General features: G+C 51.3%; 1 protein-coding gene and 1 long non-coding RNA gene across 2 annotated transcripts in view; both read left to right on the plus strand.

Moving 5' to 3' along the window:
* Positions 1–300: 300 nt before the first annotated feature.
* The window catches only part of DLGAP4 (DLG associated protein 4), a 96855-nt gene continuing 77910 nt past the window's right edge, over positions 301–19245 (plus strand). Inside the window, exons 1-3 of the mRNA XM_067554442.1 lie at positions 301–1266; positions 11443–11660; positions 18271–18385. Coding sequence (XP_067410543.1) covers positions 316–1266; positions 11443–11660; positions 18271–18385 — 1284 coding nt within the window. The 5' untranslated portion in view covers positions 301–315. The remainder of the gene's footprint in view (positions 1267–11442; positions 11661–18270; positions 18386–19245) is intronic.
* On the plus strand, positions 5794–9619 carry LOC137157194 (uncharacterized). Its single transcript, XR_010921029.1, has 3 exons — positions 5794–6148; positions 7917–8082; positions 9490–9619. It is a non-coding gene; the product is annotated as an uncharacterized lncRNA (long non-coding RNA).

Below are 19245 nucleotides of genomic sequence, written 5' to 3' on the forward strand. Positions count from 1 at the left end.
GCTCCCTTCTTCCCCCCTTTGCAGCCTGCCTCCCCTCCCTTTCTTCTCCTCCTCCTCACCTGATGATCCCAGCTCTATAATAACCCTTGTTGTCTTTGCTTTCAGAATTGCCAGGCACCTGCTCTGATGTCTTGGGAGAGGAGCAGGGTGGAAATGCTTAAAGGGCTAGAGGGAACTGTCTTTCAGTGATCTGTGCGTCTTTCTTGTCTCTGTGGCTGCAGGATAGTCTCCAGAGGGAGAGGGACCAAAGGGAGAACTAGCAAGAAGGCTCCTCAGTGTCACCCGTGAAGAGATGCTGTAGGAAACCCCAGGACCATGAAGGGGTTAGGAGATAACAGAAGCCGCCACCTCTCCGATAATCTGGACTCCCCTCAAGACTCTCTCTATGCCGCCCAAGACAGGAACCCTTACCTCCTCAGCCCCACTGACTCCTACCCCATGGACCCCCGGTTTCCAGCCCAGAATTCCCTCCATAGTGACTGTCTCCTCCCACTCAACAACCAGATTTCCAACAGCAGCACTTTCCCCCGGCTCCATTACAATTCCCACTTCGAGGTCCCGGATGAGAGCCCCTTCCCGAGCCATGCCCAAGCCACTAAGATCAACCGCCTCCCCGCAAACCTCTTGGACCAATTTGAGAAGCAGCTACCCATCCACCGGGACGGCTTCAGCACCCTCCAGTTCCAGAGGAGTGATTCCAAGCAGCGAAGCGAGAGCCCCGGGCGCATCCGACACCTGGTCCACTCCGTCCAGAAGCTCTTTGCCAAGTCACAGTCCCTGGAGGGCCCCACCAAAGGCAGTGTGAATGGCAAGAAGGGCACAGAGGACCCAAAGCAGAACCGGAGGAGCAAGAGCAAAGACCGGGCAAAGACCACCGAGACCAAACGCAGGACCAGGTCCAACATATCAGGCTGGTGGAGCTCGGACGACAACCTAGACAGTGACACCTGCAGCTATCGCAACCCCATGGGCCTCATGACCCTGGGCAGGCAACCTGACCACAGCCAGCCTAGGTACTTCATGCACGCGTATAACACCATCAGTGAGCACATGCTGAAATCCTCCAAAAGCAATAACGACCTCAAGGTCACCCCTTGCGCCAATATCCCCATCAACAACGAGTCCAACTACATCAAAAGGGGCTCCTGGTCCACGCTCACCCTTAGCCATGCCCGGGAAGTGTGCCAAAAGGCCTCCGCCACCATCGACAAAGCCCTGCTGAAATCAAAGTCCTGCCAGCAAGACTTAGCCTATCATTACTTGCAGGTGGGTGCCACGCCGGGGTTTGCGTCTGGTCTCTGACGGGTGTGATGTTCCGATTGGTAAGAAGGCCTCTGGCTCAGGGAGGCCAGGGGCACTGCTCTGGTCTGACCAAAAAACGAATCAGCTCCTGCTACTTTATCATCACCTCACTTTATAACAGAATCACTTACAGAGCAGCCCATTGGGGTGTTACCAGGGGGAATAAACGGCAACTGCAGGTGAAATGTGAGTCAAATAGTCAACCAGCCTTTAAAAGCATACCTGCAAAGGGCTCTGGAGCAGCCTGTAATGGCCCAAGATTGCTTGCCTGGAAGGAGTGTAGCTCTGGGGCTTGTTGGCCAGTTTCAGGTGCACCTGCCCAATATCTTTTTCAGGCACAAAGCCCATTGCAAATGTGACTCTTCAGAGCAGAGCTCTTGTTGTCATGAAAATGACCCAGTTCCATGCTCAGGTCTCTGGGATGCACCTCTCCCTAGAACTATCTTGATGTGTTCTGTGTCTGTACAGCATCTAGTCCAGTGGGCCCTTGGTCCAGGAGTGGGGCTTCTATGTCCTACGGCAATACAGTAATAATAATAATTTACCATGGGCCAAATGGTCCATAAAAGGGCATTGGAGTTGTGTTCCCTTAAGTGGCTAGTCCACAAAGATAAAAGCCTACTACTCCCACCAGTTAGTCCTTTAGCTCAAGTGGTAGAAGTCCACATTTTAGTGTTGAAGGCCCCAGGTTCAAACTATGCTGGATCATTACATAAGTATGTTTAGATACACTTCAGTATTTCAACAGGTAGCACTTAAGAACACAAAACTTAACACATGCTTAGACAGGGAATAAAAATAAATGGCTGGGGCTGTGGGCAGTATCAGCTGGGCTATATGTGTACATCACCTGAGTGCATTTTTAACACAAAGGCACAGTGACTCTTCTGGCAGTGGGTTTGTGGTGTTTAAGGAGCGATTAATTATTGCAAAGCAGCCTGTGCCTCATGCCTAGCTTTCCGCTTCCTACAAATCAAATTACTGAGAAATTTATTGGATCAGGAATGTTGTTAATTGTTTTCCTTTGTGTTAAAGTGTTACCAGGTTAAATAGTCAGCCACAAAATACACCCAGGCACCACACACTAAATACACAACATAGGGAAATCCAGGGTGTGAGGCTATGCCTACACTACAGCTTATGTCAGAAGAATTTATGTCACTCCTGGGGTGTGAATAACCCACCTCCCGAGTGACATCAATTACACCAACATAAGTGCTGGTGTGGACAGCGCTATGTCAGCAGGGGAGCTTCTCCCAAACGTTTGCCGTTCACGGAGGTGGTTGCATTATGCCAACGGGTAGCCTCTCTCCCATTGGCATAAAGTGTCTTCACCAGACGCGCCGCAGCGGCGCAGCTGCTAAGTGAGAACAGAATGGAATAATAAAATAATGGAAACCGACATACATAGATCTCAGCCAGCAGCCCTCCTGAAGTCAGTTGGCCGGCTCTTTCAGGCCCTTACTAAGTTGTTACCACGTCACTGGCAGTTTGGCATGCGAGAGGATCTCAGGGTAAAAGGATGCATTCATTTGTGAAATAAATAAAGAACCGCTCCTGAATTGCTTGAAAATCTAACCAGGGATTCTGGGCACAACTGTGTCACTAGCCCAGACAGGTGGTGGGCAGCCCAGATCCTCGGCTCATATAAATCGGTGCAGCTCCACTGAAGATGATAGAGTCGCAGCAGTTAGGACATGGATGTTTAGGGCTATACCCCAGGCAGGACAGCTTCAGGACACTGGCCTTACAGGGACCGATACCTTTCCTGCAATAGTCTGAGCAGCATCCCCCCAGCCAGGCTGCACTGAGGGACTGCTCCTTGCACTGCTGGGTAGCATCAGCTTCGACTCAGGGGTTTACTCCCCACACTCCCTATAGAAATGAAACTCGTGGGCAGAATTTGACATTGCCATGAGAGAGACCCAGGCCCTCGTCCCAGGAGGGGCTGGCAGCAGAGCCATGGTATGAAAGCTGTTACCAAACTGCGCTGGGGGAATTCACTGGCAAACCCAGCTGAGCACAGAGAGGTCCTCGGCTGTCCTCGTGCGTTTAGGTGGCAGTAGGTGAGACGTGGTGGTCGTGAGAAGTTTCCTCCGTAGCACGTGGGGAGGGAGCTGGGCTTCTATGGCTGCCCTCGGTGTGGAGGCATAAAGCCTAAGAGAAGGGGGCACCAGGCTGTGTGAGTGGGGCAGGTGGGTGGCCCTGATGAAGGGCTGGTGCCTGGGGAGTCCTGCTAAGAAGCAGCCGTTTACAGCCCAGTTGGCTGATACCTGGCTCCTGTGGTTCCCCAGTCTCCCCAGCTATAGCAGGGCTCTGGGATGGAAGCAGCAGCTTCCTACCACAGGAGTTTATTACTTGGGGGCGGATTAAGCACTAAGCCACTGAAGCCTCATTTTAGGGTCTCCAGTGCCATGCAGGTCTTTGCCCCTTCCCACCTAGCAAGTGGCTACCCAGTCCTGCCCTCCCCTCCGCAACCAGGCAGTGCCTACTGTGGCTGGGCGCCTGTGTCTTCCTGCTTGTCCCCCACATAAACGCTTGCGTGTGCGTACTGTGCCCATGGTGCATCCCTATGCCCGTTTGCACCAGTGCATGTGTTTGTGTGCGTGCTGCTGGGTGTGGTGTGTGGGTCCGTGTGTGTGAGCACACATTTGCCCGTGCGGTGTACATGTGCTTTCAGAATTACTGCTTGTTCCGAAAACCCTGCCATCGAGTTGGCTCCAGCTGAAGCAATGGGAGCAGCGTGTCTCTTCTGCATCTGCCCACAGCCTGGAAGGGGGATTTCCCGCTTCACTGCCTTTCCCTTCATGTCAGTGCTCTGGGTGATGAGGAAATGCTCTTAGCAGCCTTATGGCAGGGGGAGCCCTCTGCAGTGTTCAAAGCCCCCTCCCCACACCACTTATTATCATTCGGCTGAGCATGAGGGACTCTTCTCCTGAGGAGCGGAATACGGAGGCCGAATGGCTGCAGAGGTGCCGCGTTCCAGGGCCCGGGTATGCTCGCCCAGTGCGCTCCGCAGGGAAAGGTTCGTGAGCACTGAGGTAGGCTTTCAGCCAGCAGGAGGGGCCAAGGCTGCAGTTTACAAGGGAGAATAACATTTATGTGACTCCCATCTCTGGGGTCTAGGGGAGGATCAGAGAGAGCCACCTCCAAGGAATGCCACATAACGGCAAGGAAGTGGAAAAGAAACTAAGGGGACACCATAAATCCCATGAGAGTTCCCATGCCTTACATGGGGCCCTGCTCCCCAGGCATTTGTCATTCTTGCTGATCACTGGGATCAGGATTTGCCCCCAGCTGCCCCCAGGATTTGCCCCCACTGGGATCAGGATTTGCCCCCTGTTGAGCAGCTGGATCCTGACTGACCCTGTTCATGTCAATGGAAAACCCTTCACTGACTGCAGTGGAAGCAGGGATGGACCCGTGGTAAGTTGCAGACAGTGCTGACATACGTACAAGGTGACGGGCAATAGAAATAACCTAGTACCCTTATCTCAAAGACCCCCAGCCACCACTGGGAGGTGTCTGTATTACCATCGCCAGCTGCCAGGACATCCCCTGCGTGCTGAGCTCATTCATGTCAGAGACTGGGGGCTGACCCCAAGATCAGGGGAACATAAATGTGGCTTGGATGCCTTTATACCCTGCTCAGGCCACACAATGAGCACAGCCAGGCCCAGTGGGAGAACCTGACTGAGTAAGTCTCTGAGACCCAGATCCTCCAAGGTCTTCCAACCTCCTCTGAAATCAGTGGAAGTTAGGAATCTAAATACCTCGGAGGATCTGGGCCTAAATCTCTGAAGATTACAACCACCAAGGTGGGAGAAGAGCTATTTAGTCAGGTCCCTGTGAGTGCATTGGGCGAAAGCTAAGAAAATGGGCCATTTAGACTGAAAAAACTTCCTGACAGCGAGCTCTGCAAACTGCTGAATGGATCCCACAGACTGGGGTCGAAGTACCATGGCTTGGGACATTGCAAGTGAGGTGGGACAAGACACTGTAGGAAACGCCTGGCTGGTCTAATCGATTGGTCTGTCTCTAATTTCTATGGTTCATTAACAACTGAACTGAGGTCACCAAACAGTTGCCATATGGTAATGATTGAATAGGGGCCAATCCAAAGTGACCTAGAACCTGTCCTCATTATTGTTATTGTTCTGATGATTGATTATTCTTTCCTAGCACCAAGGGTATGCCAGGGGCTCCCTAAACCAACACTCTGGGCCATTGAATCGCTCTGCAACTCCGCAAATAAACCTTTTCCTAACCCAGAGTTTGGCTGCTGTGGTGAGATATAATGGGCCCTTTGAGGCCCCCTGCTGGAGGCCTCCTGGTCCTACCACACCCCTTCCCAGAAAAGGAGCAGTAAAGGCAGTCTTCCCGGCCTGCCTAGAAAGGCTGCAGGGAAGCAGCCAATCAGAGTTCAGCGGATTCAGTTAAACGGAGATGCAGGGTGGGTGCTTTGAGCAGTGTAGTGTCCAGTGGGGAGGGGAGCTTGATGCTCTTTGCTGGCGCTCAGGGATGCACTAGTAGATTGGTTCTGGTGACATTGGCATGCTGTGAGACAGAACTTCAGCCCTGAAGTAAGGGTGAAGTGGAAGGGGCTATGTGGGAAGTGGCCCAAGAAATAGCAGCAACAGCAATTACAGGAAGCTGCTGTATGTTCTCATTAACATTAACAAAGTCAGCACCTGGAGTGGATCTGGGTCTTCCCCCACTGGCAGGATGACCTAAGCCCTGAGAAGGGGATAAGGCTTGTTTAGAGGCTGAAGTGAAGGGCAGGACTTGAAGACTCTCCAGGGAAATCACCTTAGTGGCACTGCTCTAAGCCCGGACAGACTTAAAGGTGAGCTAGAAGGGGCTGAAAACTGAGCCCCAAAACACCAACAAGGGCACAGTGAGGGGTCCTGTTGGACCTTTGTTACCCTGGAAAGGGTTAGTTCACTCATGCGTTTGACTATGTGACTCAGTTAGAGGATTAAGCCCCTGAAGATCCACCTGATGAGGGCAACAGCTGATGGGACAGCACAAGCAGAGAGACATCAGGTTTGCACCTGACCAACAGGAGGGGCTCAAGAGAGATGACTGGCCCCCATCATAGTCATTCACCACAGGAGCTAGAACAACAGGTTTTTGGGGCCTAACTTTTTTCTCTCCCACCAGTTTCACCTTCATGTAACCCCATTGACCTCCATAGAGTTACTCCTGACTTTCACCAGTATAAATGAGAAAATCTTGGTAGATCTTCCATTTTCTCCTACCTTTCATATTGAAATGGAAGCAGGAATAAGATGGTGTAACAGAAACCCAGTAAATGCAGCCTTGTTTGGCCTGCAGGGGTGTATGTACTGGTTTGGGGCACTGTAGCGCTGTTTCCTTATCATGTTTTCTTTAACACCAGGGGCTGCAGTGAGGGGCCAGGTTCTCAGCTCTTGCCAATCAGTGTAGATTTCGGCAGAGCTGTATCTGTTTAGGTCAGCTGAGGATGTGCCTCCAACTTTTCACCCAGGTCTCAAGAAAGTAGAACTTTAGAGCCATGGGCCTGGTTTTTAAAGGTATTTGGATGCAGATAGTTGCCCAGTGGGATTCTCAAAACCAGCCATGGGGCCTATGTGTGTTTGTGTTTGAAAATTACACTAGATACCTCTCTTAATCTTTAGGTGCCTAAATCCCTTTAAAAACCTGGCCCTATGCCAGTGAGTGATATTTGGGAATCTGATCAGGCTCTTTCTACCTCCCTTGTGCAATCCCTAACAACTAAAACTGTTTGTTCCACTCTAGTGCATCAAATTCAACCAATTTCCATCAAAAGATCTCTTTGCCCTCAATGCCCTAAATTGGTCTTTTGAGCACCTTGACATAGCTTTGACTTTTGTATCTGGAAGAGAGAGAGAGAAAACCAGAGACGGACAGCATGACTTGAAGTGAATGGTTGCTGCATTAGTTTCTAATCTGTGAAGTCTGTGGACATTGTCAATAGGGCAATGCTTCATGGTAAATATATTGTGTTGGTGTTGTGGCATTGTTTTTCACATAGCTTTGTCAAAAGATTGCCCCAGCAAAGAGAGATTGGGGCAGTAGAGTTAAAGGAAACTGCTCAACTGGCATCTCAGAATAGCTAACACCCTGCTGCATATGGGGGCAATGTTAGCTAACGGGATTCTGAACCTGCATGATGTAGTGCTTAAATCAGGGAGCTGGGCATCAGGAGTCCTGAGATCTAATCCCTAGCCTACCACCAGACTTGTAGGGTGAATCTGGGTGAGTCACGTAGGTCAAGATTTTCCAGGTTGGGAACCCAAAATCTCTAGTCAGTTTGGAAAATCATAGCCTTAACCTTTGTGCTTCAGCTCCCAACCCGTAAAATGGGGACAGCAATACTTCCCTTCTCCCATCCTTTGTCTTACCCAGATTGTAAGCTCTCCAGGGCAGGGACCATCTCTCACAGTGTGTATGTGCCTAGCACTATAGAGTACTGATCTAGGTTGGAGCCTCCACTGTAATATAAATAACTGTGAGTGCATTCAGGCGCCTGTGTTTGCCCCTCAAGGTTGGTGATTATCTGCCTCTTTGCACAGGCCCTCACCTGCTTTGCATTCCCACCATGTGTCCAGGGCAGGTAGCAAGCCGAAAAAGGAACGTTTCCATTTCCCCTGCTGGGTTTTGGACTCCCTCTGCTCCCAACCCGCCAGCCCCGCAGTGGGCACGCAGCTGTGCAGACTGGTGCCGTGAGTGCTGTCAGTGCCAGGGGGTGACTGCTCCTGACGTGCAATTAACAAGGTGAGGACAAGCCAGGCGGAGAAATCCAATCTCCCGTCAGACGTGACTCAGAGGCGGCCGGTGTAAAAGTGCTTCCAGAAGCCTCTTGTCACCTTCATTAGGAAAGGTCAAAGCCAATCACCCCTGCGGTGATTTGAGAACAGAGCTGTTATTAAGGTGATCTGTCACCAGAGCCAGCTCACAAGCCACCGGGACACAAAGCAGGAGTAGCAGCAGCACGGTCCGGAGCCGGTGGCAACTCCCCGCTGGCCTGTCTGCCCTGGGGTCTGTCTGGACGGCCATCCTGCTCTGGAGAACGCACCCTGAGCCAAAGCATGGCACCGGGGTGAAGGCCACAAAGGGAATGCGCCCCCTGAGGCTGAGCTAACAATCAGGGCTGAGGGGGGTGACACACAAACCTCTCCCTGGTGGAGACGGTAGGTTTGCAATGATTGTGCCACAAGTATCAGGAGTTTAGCAGCCTCAGCCTAAGGCTGTGGCAGCATCTGATCACCTCCCCTTCAGGAGGCAACATACACAACAGCTGGATGAATCCAGCCCGGCTTGGGAGGAGGCAAGTGGGATGTGGGGGAACTGTCAGAGAGAGAGTGAGGGAGTCTTGGGAAGGCCACGAAACGTGGAACCAAATCCCACCCCAAAGCAAGGGCCTGGACAGGCCTCTACTCCCCAGTGGTCTTTTTCACCACTGTAAAGCCCCACCACTTGGCCTCGTGTGGAAGAATGGTGCTGTCTCTCTGGCTCTGGGCCTCTGCTTCTCTGCCTCTCTGAGGGGGAGAAAGTTGGCCTGGAATAAGTGCTGGGGCCTGCTCGCCCCCTCAGGGTGGGAATCCTGACCCTGCTGGATTTCAGGGGAGTTTTGCCACTGACTACTGGGATTTCAGCCAGAGCTGCCAGTAGGAGCTGCAGGTGCACCTCAGGAGGCATTATCCAGCCCAATCCTCCCAGTGATTTGGGTCCAAAGCAGCCTTCTGCACCAACATGGTGTGCAGGACCTGGGGTGCCCTTTGCCCATCCCTAAAGAGAGACGCCAGGGATTAGACTGCAGAAGGATGATAAAAATACCCCATAACATCTGCCCCATAATAATCTCCACCCTCCTGTGCAGGACGTAGGCCACTTGCTAACTGCCTAGTCGCAGGCAGCAGTGCTCCTAAGGACAGCTTAGTGCATGCTTGTCCGTTTGGCGCTTTCCTGCATCTTCCCTTTTCTTGGAAGCAGCTGGCACTTAGACACCAGATCTAGACAAGACAGGCCATTAGTCTGATCTGCGCTGACAATTCCTGTGTCCCGTCCTCAGTTCTGTTCCCCCTTAAGCTTGTGGCTCTACATAAGGCCTCTGAGTTCTCAACTGCTACACAAAAGGGGCCCCTCCAGGACTCAGTCTGGTTCTCTTTATTTTTTTTTCAGTGCTACCTATTGTCAAAAAGACAGTGAGCTAGGAAAGCTGCCTGACTAGGAACCCGTCCGCTTGTGGTCACAAAGTTTAGTGAGAAAATGCCAACAGAGTAGCAATGCTGCATGAGCAAATGCCTTCAGCACAAAGCAGCAGCTCTTAAACCTTCCTGTGCTCGGATCCCCCTCCTGTTTAGCAATAGGGGGAGGACAGGGTGGCCGTGACTCCCTTGACACCTGTTCGTGGCCCCCCCGCCCCAAGTTGAGAACTCCTGGGTTACAGATAACGACTAAAACACAAACTAATCCCTAAGGGATTCCAAGAGCAAGATCGTTCTCCTGAAACGAGGCTTTTGGGTTGCAAGATTCAAACAGGAAAGGAAGCATTGCTCAGATTAGCCCTTCTGTTTGACAACACTTAGCCATGATACCGCACTTTGCATTTTCAATCACTGAGCAAACGCTAACTAATTAATCCCCCCTATAGCCCTGGAGAGAGGTAAATAGCACTCTCTTCTGCAGAGGCAGAATCACACGCTCAGGTTAAGTGACTTGCACAAGGTCAGTAGCAGCCTTTATAATCAGGCACTTCACTATTCTGTAGTACTGATCCCAAGCCAGCAGCTTACAACAAATGCTGCGAGGCTGGAGTGAATGACTGTCAAATACGTTTCTGTAAGGAAGAGCTTGGGTCAGAACTCAGGAGTCCCTGGCTCCTCGGCTCATGTCCAGTCTATTTTGTATTTATATTGCAGTAGCATGTAACAGCCCCTTGTAACACCAGAACCCCAATGTGCTGGGTGCTGTACATACACGTGATAAGAGACAATCCCTCCCCCAAACAGCTCGCAGTCTAAAGGAACGAGACAGACAGAGTGTGGGGGAAATGTTATAAGTGAGGCATTAAGTCACTTGCCCAAGGTGATGCAGGAAGTCTGTGTCCCAGCAGACAATTGAACATAGGTGACCTGAGTCCAGGGCCAGAACCTTAGCCACAGGATCACCCTTCTCTGCCTACTAACCCCTCTAGCTTTCCTTATGTGGAAGGCTTTGGCAGCCATCAGGAGATTTCAGGATCAATTCAGCCTCCCTTACCCCCATTGATTGCAGAGGGACTATTTGCTTCGTAAAGTATTAATCAACATAAAGGTGGCAGAACTGGGCCTTTTGACTAGAAACCTGTGAGCTTGTCAGGGATTATTAGAAAGTGAGGTCCCCTAAGTCAATGGCCTTTATTCTCCTTGTATCTGGCTTACCTCAGGTTTTAGTCAAGTGAATCCACTTTAACCAAGTAAAGCCATGAATCGAGCATTAGTTGACAATTCAGGGCTGCTGCTGAAAATAAAAATCAACATCTCCGCAGCCCTGTATCCAGTCCCATAGCAAGAGAACAAGAGAGTGTCACGCCATTAAATCAGTGACCAGAAAACATAGTATTAACAAAAGCAAACTATTTCTTCACCCCAGATGCGATTCACCCATGCGCTGCGGGACTGGCACAAGCTCTGCACACCATGCTAGCCTGGTCCAGCCCGAGAGGGGCTCAGAAAGTGCTGCCCTGTAGCACAGGGGTGAATCTCAGCCACAGGGCGGAGCCAGCCTGCAGCGTTTTTTGCCTTAAGGAGTCAGAGTTAGCTACTGTACCGATAGTTGGGCTTAAAGAAGGGCTGGGTAACGAGTGTACTTCTCCATGCTAAGATATGGATAACCGAGCTTCCTGACATAAGAAGGTGGCTGTCGGAGTCAGGAAGGACTTGTTTTGCCCATGCCCAGCTGGCCAGGTGCATATTAATGTGAGGGGTTTTCTCCATTCCTCTGATGCATAAAGGTATTGCCACGGCTGGAGCCAGGATACCGGACTTGAGGGCCCTGCTTTGGTTCCTCCAACTCCCATGTTCCTCTTCCTCTCAGAGGTTCCTTCGTTCTTTCCCGGACACAGACTGTCAAGGTGCTGCATTGTTCTTCCAGGTGCCTCAGGGAGAGTGGAACAATACGCTGTCCCGGGACAAAGACGACGAGATCCCATGCCGGCGCATGCGGAGTGGGAGCTACATCAAAGCCATGGGAGATGACGACAGCGAAGACTCAGAAACCAGCCCCAAGCCATCCCCGAAAACTGCAGCTCGGCGGCAGAGTTACCTCAAGGCCACCCAACAGTCCTTGAGCGAGCAGAGCACGGCACACAGGTAACCGGCTCAGGACTCCTTTGCACTGGGGTACTCCAGGGTCAATCCTGGGCGTGGCTCAGGGGGCTCTACTGCTCACAGCCACACCGAACCTGGAACGTTGTATGCTGGGCCTGCCAGCCTCCTTGTTTAAGATGGGTTGCGGCGCCATCTCCTCAGTTGTCTCCAGCTGAGTGTGACCTTCAGCCTCATGGGAAGTTATCAGTGTTGCCCTCATTTGGGCAGCCCGGGAGGTGGAATTTGGGAAGCAGGGAGTGAGAGGAGATGAAAACTGGGGAAGATAAAGATAAGGTGGAGGAATGGAGCAGTCGTTTGTTGCCTAGTGATTCTAAACTAACTCTAGGTGTATGAAATTGCACAGGATCTCTGTTCCCATTGCATGCTGGTTCGGAGGGTAGGAATAAGACAGGGACAGGCCCTGAGGCCAGGTGTATGTTAGTGGTGTACATTGCCTTCGGTGGAGCTGCACTTGTTTACACCTAAGAAGATCTGGCTCTTAAAGAGGAGTGAAGCTTAAACAAAGTGAAGTTGCTTAGACATTGAAGGTGGCTTGTAGCAGGGTGTCTCCCAGGATGGCCACACGTTCACACTCCTACGCTGGCCTTTGGATCCCAGATGCACCCCCAGAATCCTTGGCACTGTGGCACCTCCTTTGCTGTGCTATTGTGGCTAATCCGAAGGATTCTTTAAGTGAAAGGCACTGGCGACAAGATGCCTGGGATGGGATAGGGGATTGGGTGGATTGCCAAGCTGGGTGGAGACAACAGCAAGGAAAGATGAGACCAAGAGAGGGGAACCAAGGCCAAGTGTTGGAGGCAGGAAGGAGGTACCAGCTTTCTGGGAGTCAAACAGAACGCGAAGCAACTGGAGTGCCACAAGGGAGAATGAAAGGTAGGGAGGCCCTATCTGTATATGTAAACAGCTACTCCCTCACAAGCCCGTGAAGTCTCCCCTCACTATGTGTCATGGTGTTGATTTCCCCCAGGCCCCTAGTAATAACCTGGGTGATTGATTGAAATTCATCGAGGAGACAAAAAGTGGGAGACACTGCCAGTTCCAGTGAGGACAGAGCGCTAGCACAAAGGGGGTAGATGTGGAGACAGGAAATTAACTGGATGCGATTCGGCTTGGAATAATACAAGCTAATATGTCCGGGGGGGAGTAATCAGAGATGCCAGCAGGGTGGGGAGGACGAGGGAGGAGCAGCATGCAGAGACCACAGAGTGGTCGTGGACTTCAAATGAGATGCGGCTCTACGGGGGTGATATGGTGGCAACATGAACATAGTTTGGAGGGCAGCAGTGTGAGAGCAGCTGGTCACCAGACAGGGAGGGAACAGCCCCTGTCCAGGGGCTTGATTTGCCTCTCACTACCCTGCTGTGAACCCAATGACTTCCATGCAGGTTCTCCTGATTTACAGCAGTGTAGGAGAGGAGAATCAGGCCCTGCCCATCTCTGGGGTATCAGGCTCTGGGGTATTGCATTCAGCTCTGCATGCCTCAGCCCAGGAAAATGTGGACAAAGTAGGAGGAAGTCAGAGATGACATGACTTAGGAGGAGAGATCAAAAGAGCGAAACACATCCAGCGTGGCCAAGTGACAACAAAGGGCACGCAAGGGAGCTGCCTTGTGTATGGCCACCCAGGAGCAGGGAGGAGGTATTTTGGGCACAGGATGAAACTGAGCTAAGGAAAGTTTTGCCTGGCAGTCAGGTAGTGAGATCCCTTAGGCTGTGCACTAGCGTCCCAAGGAGAACAGTGTGAGCCCAATCACGTGGGAGTGTTTAAGCCAAAGCACTAAAAAATGTGCTATAGGGACCATTAGGGAGTAGGAATTTTTATTGGATCAGCTTCTGTTGGGGAGAAAGACAAGCTTTCGAACCACACAGAGCTCTTCTTCAGGGCTGGGAAAGGTACTTTGAGTGTCATAGGGACCAGCACAGCCGTGACTACATTGCGTACAGCTATAGAGACCATGTGCACTACCCTAGAAGACTAGACTAGAGAGGGGTGAATAGGGGTTTGTCTACACTATAGATTATGTCGGTATAACTCATGTCATACAGGGGTGTGAATAAGCCACCCCTGAGTGACGTAAGTTACACCGATCTAGGTGCCGGTGTGGGCAGAGCTATGTTGGCGGGAGAGTTCTCCCGGCGACAGCTCCCACCTCTCAGGGAGGTGGTTTTATTATGGTGATGGAAGCGCGCTCTTCTGTCGGTATAGAGCGTCTTCACCAGATGCTCGACAGTGGTGCCACTGCATCAGTGCCACTGTCACGCTTCTAGTGTAGACTGGCCCTAGGCCTCTTGCGTCTCTAACTCCTGTACCTCAGTGAATAAAGTCACACGCTCCACATTCTGTCCTCTGCCTAACTCTGTTCTTCTGACCTTTGCTCTGCTCCCTCCTTCCCACGTGGGCAAAAGAAATGGAAAGATCTGGGCACAAACGGAATGTATCCAAATTAAATAAAACACCCGAGGCAGGCAAGGGGCTGACACAGTACTAATGGGTGAATAGAGAAATTCACCAGCGCCATCTGCTGGCCTCTCCGCCGTGCTTTTCTCTCACTTCCAGTTATTCTTATGGGCTGCCTGTTTGGAGTCCCCCCACTTATCAGGAGTTGGTCATTCAGATCCAGACTGGCCAAGAAGCATCAATAGCACATGCTGCTGCTCCTGCCCATTCAGGGCTTCTCACCAGCCTTCCTGAGATGCCCATTAAAACTGGCCTGTGCTCTGTGAAAAGGCCAATCATTTAGACTGTTTAACTTCCACAAGACCAGAGGGTTGAGCCTCTGGTCTTCGCCAAGAAAAAGTGGGATCTGACCTGTAGTACTGGGGTGTGTGTGGGGAGTCCAAGTAGAAACAGGGAGATGAGGAACCTCAGTATCTTGTTAGACTGAACAGCGGTACAAAACAGTGAGTTCCTCGGTTCTATTCTCAGCTCTGCTACAGACTCACTGTGTGACCCTGGGCAAATCACTTGCCCACTCTGTGCCTCAGTTTCTCTATTGGCATAATAGTCTGAATAGTATTGACTTACCTCCCGGAGGAGGGGGGGGGGGGGGTAGAAAAATGCACAGGGATCCTGGAGTGGAAGAATGCTGCTGCTAATTCTCCTGACACTACTCCTAGCCATCCCATTGCTCTTGATAGCAGCAAAGAGGGGCATCCCTATTCCCAAACAACCGGAGAGAGCCCCCCCTCCCCCTTGTGCAGAGTCATCTCAGGTTGATGAAATTGATGCATTAAATGCCAAACACCACAATTCAGAGGGTAAAGGGCTCCTCTCCCTGCAGGCCACCTGAGGTCAGCCAATGGGTTCCCACCATCTGGGCTGGGCTGTCTCGGGCAGGGACCTCGACTGGACTTGCCTCCTCTGTTGGTCCAACAGGAGCCCAGGGCTGTTAACTTCCAGGGCACAGCATGAAATCACACTCAGGCAAGCCCCTCTCGTTAGGGCCCAGTGGGAGATTTGCCTGAGGAAGCACTGACTGAGTAAACCACCCATCAGATTTGGGCCCATCTCTCTATTTCCTGGTAGATGGGGGGAAGGTTTGATGTTGTTGTTCCTTTTTATTGGTGCATCTGACAAGCCGGAGAGTGTGATGGGCCCAGTGTTAAACCCCTAGGACTACAGTAAATCCAGCGCATTTCCCTGGAGATCTGCTTGGAAGCAGGATGAGCGAGGAGTGATGGATAAACAGCCACACGATTCTTCATTGCTCATGCCCATCAGCCCCTTGCTAGTTGGCTGAACACAAACACTTGCCAGATCACCGTGCTGGTGGGTGAGGATATTCATCACAGCCCGGATGAGAGGGGCTCACTCTGATTCCCACGACCGGCGATCACAGCAGGACGAGGGACAGTCGGGACCGGATCCAAAGCTCATTGGAGTCAATGAGAAGGCTCCTGTTGATGTCAGTGGGCTTTGGATCGGGCCCTCAATGGCAAGGTCGGTCATTGACTTCAGCAGGAGCAGGTCCAGGCCCAGTTTGTTTCCTGGATCCTTGGAAGAGACCCTGAGTGACGTGGCAGTGCCTGTACCGAGGCCAGCAGGGCAAGCCCAGCTGCCCGCTTGCCAAGGCCTGCATCTGAGTGTCCTGCATTGCAGGCCCTGTGGGTTGTTGCATGGTACGGCCCATGATCAGCCTTCTGGAAGTGGCACTAGGCGTTCCTGTAACATACGATTTATTCGAGTCTCAGAGCCCTGCTTGGCAGGATGAGTTTCGGGAGGGGAAGGCCTAGACCTCTGTTCTTCCTTGCAGCTTTAGTCAGTGCCTGAGGTGCAATTCTGTGGAGCATTTTTGCCACCCAGTGGCCATTCATGGTTATCCTGCCTGGGTGTATATGTCTGTATAAACCGCTGTCCCAGAAGAGAGGACCTCAGTGTTCCTATAGCGTCCCGTGGCTGCTGTGGTTAGTGATGGATTCTTCGCAGCACTGTTTCCTGTCTATAGGATATGGCCAGGGGAACTGATCAGTGGCTCAGAGAAATCAGAATTTATTTGAAAGGGATATTTTCCAGCACCTGAACTAGCCCTAGCATGTCTGTAATGTAGCCTAGCATGTGTGTGGCATGGCCTAGAACATGTATAACATGACTAGCACGTATGTGACGTGAGTAGAGATACTGCTGGACATCCCCTTTCCATCTCCTACCTGACAAGCAGAAAGAAGGACCCCACTTGTTCCCTTCCTGGGAACTGAGATGAATACAGATTAGCCGTTGACCTGTTTCATGATGGCTCCTTCCTAGTCTCAGCTCTCTCACGCTGGAGGGGTGAAATCCTAGTGAGTAGTAACCAAGGTGCATCCAGCATTGCCAATCCCAAATATTCATGAATCAGTCCCTGAAAATATGAGAGTTTTAAAAATAACACTGGGGGGGATTTAGAATTTGCCACATGGTGCTTGAGCCATTAGGGGGTCACATTTTCAAGCTTTTCTCTGCGGCCACAAGGGCTAGAAATGAAAACTGAAAGCTGAGAGTGTCAGCTAATAACCTGATTCCAGCCTCTGGGGCTTTAAGAAAAACCACAAATGTTGCAAGTCTTGCAACAGTCAGCACCGCTGTGTGTCCCGATGCTGTGATCATGAGAGCCAATGTGATGACAGAGGTAGATAGATTAGAATATGCATGTGGCACCCCCTAACCCATCAAAGCGACAGCATATCATTTCATGTAGGCAAACACCTCCCAGGATCTAAGCTTGGATCTGAGCCCTGTCTCCTAGGCAGGGCACAAGCTGCAAGGCTGTCATAAAAGAGCCGTGATAAGCAATGTGTCTGGAGTTGGGTAACTGGAGTAGTGTTGGGGCCCATTTTATCCTGTGTATTCCAACAGGCCTTGAGGCTCCAGTTAAGCTCACAGCCCCCCTGTGCGAGGCGCTGTGTATACACATAGCGAGAGGCAGGCCCTGCCCAGAAGAGTGTGTGATTAGAACTGCTCAGGAATTCCTTTTTTCCCTGGCAAAGATTTCATCCTCCAAAACATCTTTTTCGTTCCATTTTTTTCTTCAAAATCTTTTGGGGTTTTGTTAAAAGAACCACAACAAAAACAACCTCGCTGTTTTTTTGTTTTTGTTTTTTTCAGCTGAACAGTTTTGGTTGGGGATTGGTTTTTTGTTTTTTTTAGTTTTTCAACAAAAATCCAAAATGTTTACTAGAAAAAGCCAGTTTCCATCAAAAACCCTCTTTTTTCCCCCAGCCCTAGTTACAGTCAAGAGGCAGAGATGAGGCCCAGAGGCAGGACTTGCATAGGTCAGCAGTAGCACAAGCAGGAAAAGATCCCAGTCTCATGCCCTCGCCACTGACCCGCGCTGCCTCTGTGTTTGATGCGTGCTGTTAACGCTGTGACACAAAGGAATGGAGAGGATTCCACCATGGCAGACAGAGCCTCAATTAGCCCCCATCACTGTTCTGGTTCAATTTGGGGGACAGGGACAGGAATGGAGGGTCTAGCATCCATCCTCGCCCCCAACCCTTTCATTTCAGCAGGCTAAAAAGCCTCACGTTTGTGCCAGCTGTGAGTCTGTCTGCTTGAACTCAGCATAGCTGCTCCAAGTCTTAGCTACAGGCAGCTCTCAAAAGGTGCTTCCTTCTACTCCCATCCTCCAGGCACTGAATATGGGTCTGAGCCCTGGATTCTTGGAGCCTGAGGGGCTTCTGGGTTTTCTTACACTGCACAAATGAGCCCAGTGGAGGGTGCCAGAGGGCTATGTTGCCTGAGCACTTGCCCGCACCTGCCTATGGAAGGCTTGGCTGGTTGCACTGCTGGTTATTGGCTGCACTCAGGACCCCCACGTGGGTGGGGGGAAGGGTACATTTTACTGGGGCCCGAAGGCCCTGGGGGGCCCAGCACAGGCTGCAACCTCTATTACCATGAGGGAAAAATTGTTCATGGCTCATGAGATGGTATGTATGGGACGAGGGATTGCGGTATGTGTCTGGGAAGGGGCCCGTGTTACAAGTTTGTACTGGGCCTGAAAAAATTATGCTTGGGCCCTGGCTGCACTGCCTGAATGTCACCAACAGCCACGGCTGCTTCTCTCATCTCCTGCTAAGCTGGAGCTTCCTCTCAGTTTCTCTCTCGCTTGGCCCCCAGGAGCCTGGACCGCTTGGACTCCGTCGAGATCCTCTTACCTCCAAAGTTCCCAAGTTGGGAGGAAGAATACAACCAGCTCGCTGACAACATCAACGAGTCCAGCTGCATCAGCCAGGTGAGCGTGAGCAGCATCAGTTCCAGCCGGAGACCGCCGCTGCAGGGCAGACAGGGGTGTTCCCAGCGGAAGGGGATTGGGAGGTGGGAGGGGCTTTTCCTTTCCGCCACAAAACCTAGCACGGTGTATTCAGCTGATGGGAAGCTGTCCTCTGGCAGCATTGCCAGCGCACCTGAGTTCAGGAAGGCATGTATCACCCCCTGCTAATCCAGAAAACAGCTCTGCTAATGCACTTGAATCCTGATCTGTAACAGTCCCCCCTGTTCCAGTCCTAGACCTCCACACAGCTCTACCAGTGCCACTGAATTCAGACCTGGAATACCCACTGGTATTTCAGTCCTGGGTCCCAACACAGCCCAGACATTAATGATGAAATACTAAAGCACCTGCTGCCCTAGGCCTTGCATCTGCACATCTCTGCCAATTCAACTCAGGGCTTGTCTACACACACTGTTGCACTAGCTTAGCTAAAGGTGTGATGTTGCCCTGATTTGAATTAAACCAGTGCTGCTTTGTGTGTGAACACTCTGCATCACTTTAAACCTGGTTTATATCAGTTCAGCTTGCAAATTAACAGATGCAACTTATGCCGATGTGTGCCAAGTTTACACAGATGTAAGTGTCCCCACGTGCAGCATTGCACTGATTTAACTCAGTTGATGCTGTGAGGGACATGAGGCCTTGGAAGCATGGAAACGTCTGTGATACGGAGATGTGCCAGATGCCATAACCACTGGGATTAGTAATAAACGTTTGTATCTTTAAATGTTATATGTATTTTGGGGGCTAGGGATTGTATTCTAGCTCTATTGGGAACGGCTACCAAACGTCCTCCAAGATCTAAAATCAGTGGGGGCGGT

The sequence above is a fragment of the Emydura macquarii genome, unplaced genomic scaffold (assembly GCF_026122565.2).
Source record: "Emydura macquarii macquarii isolate MOO-44397 ecotype Brisbane River unplaced genomic scaffold, CSIRO-AGI_Emac_v2 contig_1483, whole genome shotgun sequence".
Classification (NCBI taxonomy): domain Eukaryota; kingdom Metazoa; phylum Chordata; order Testudines; family Chelidae; genus Emydura; species Emydura macquarii.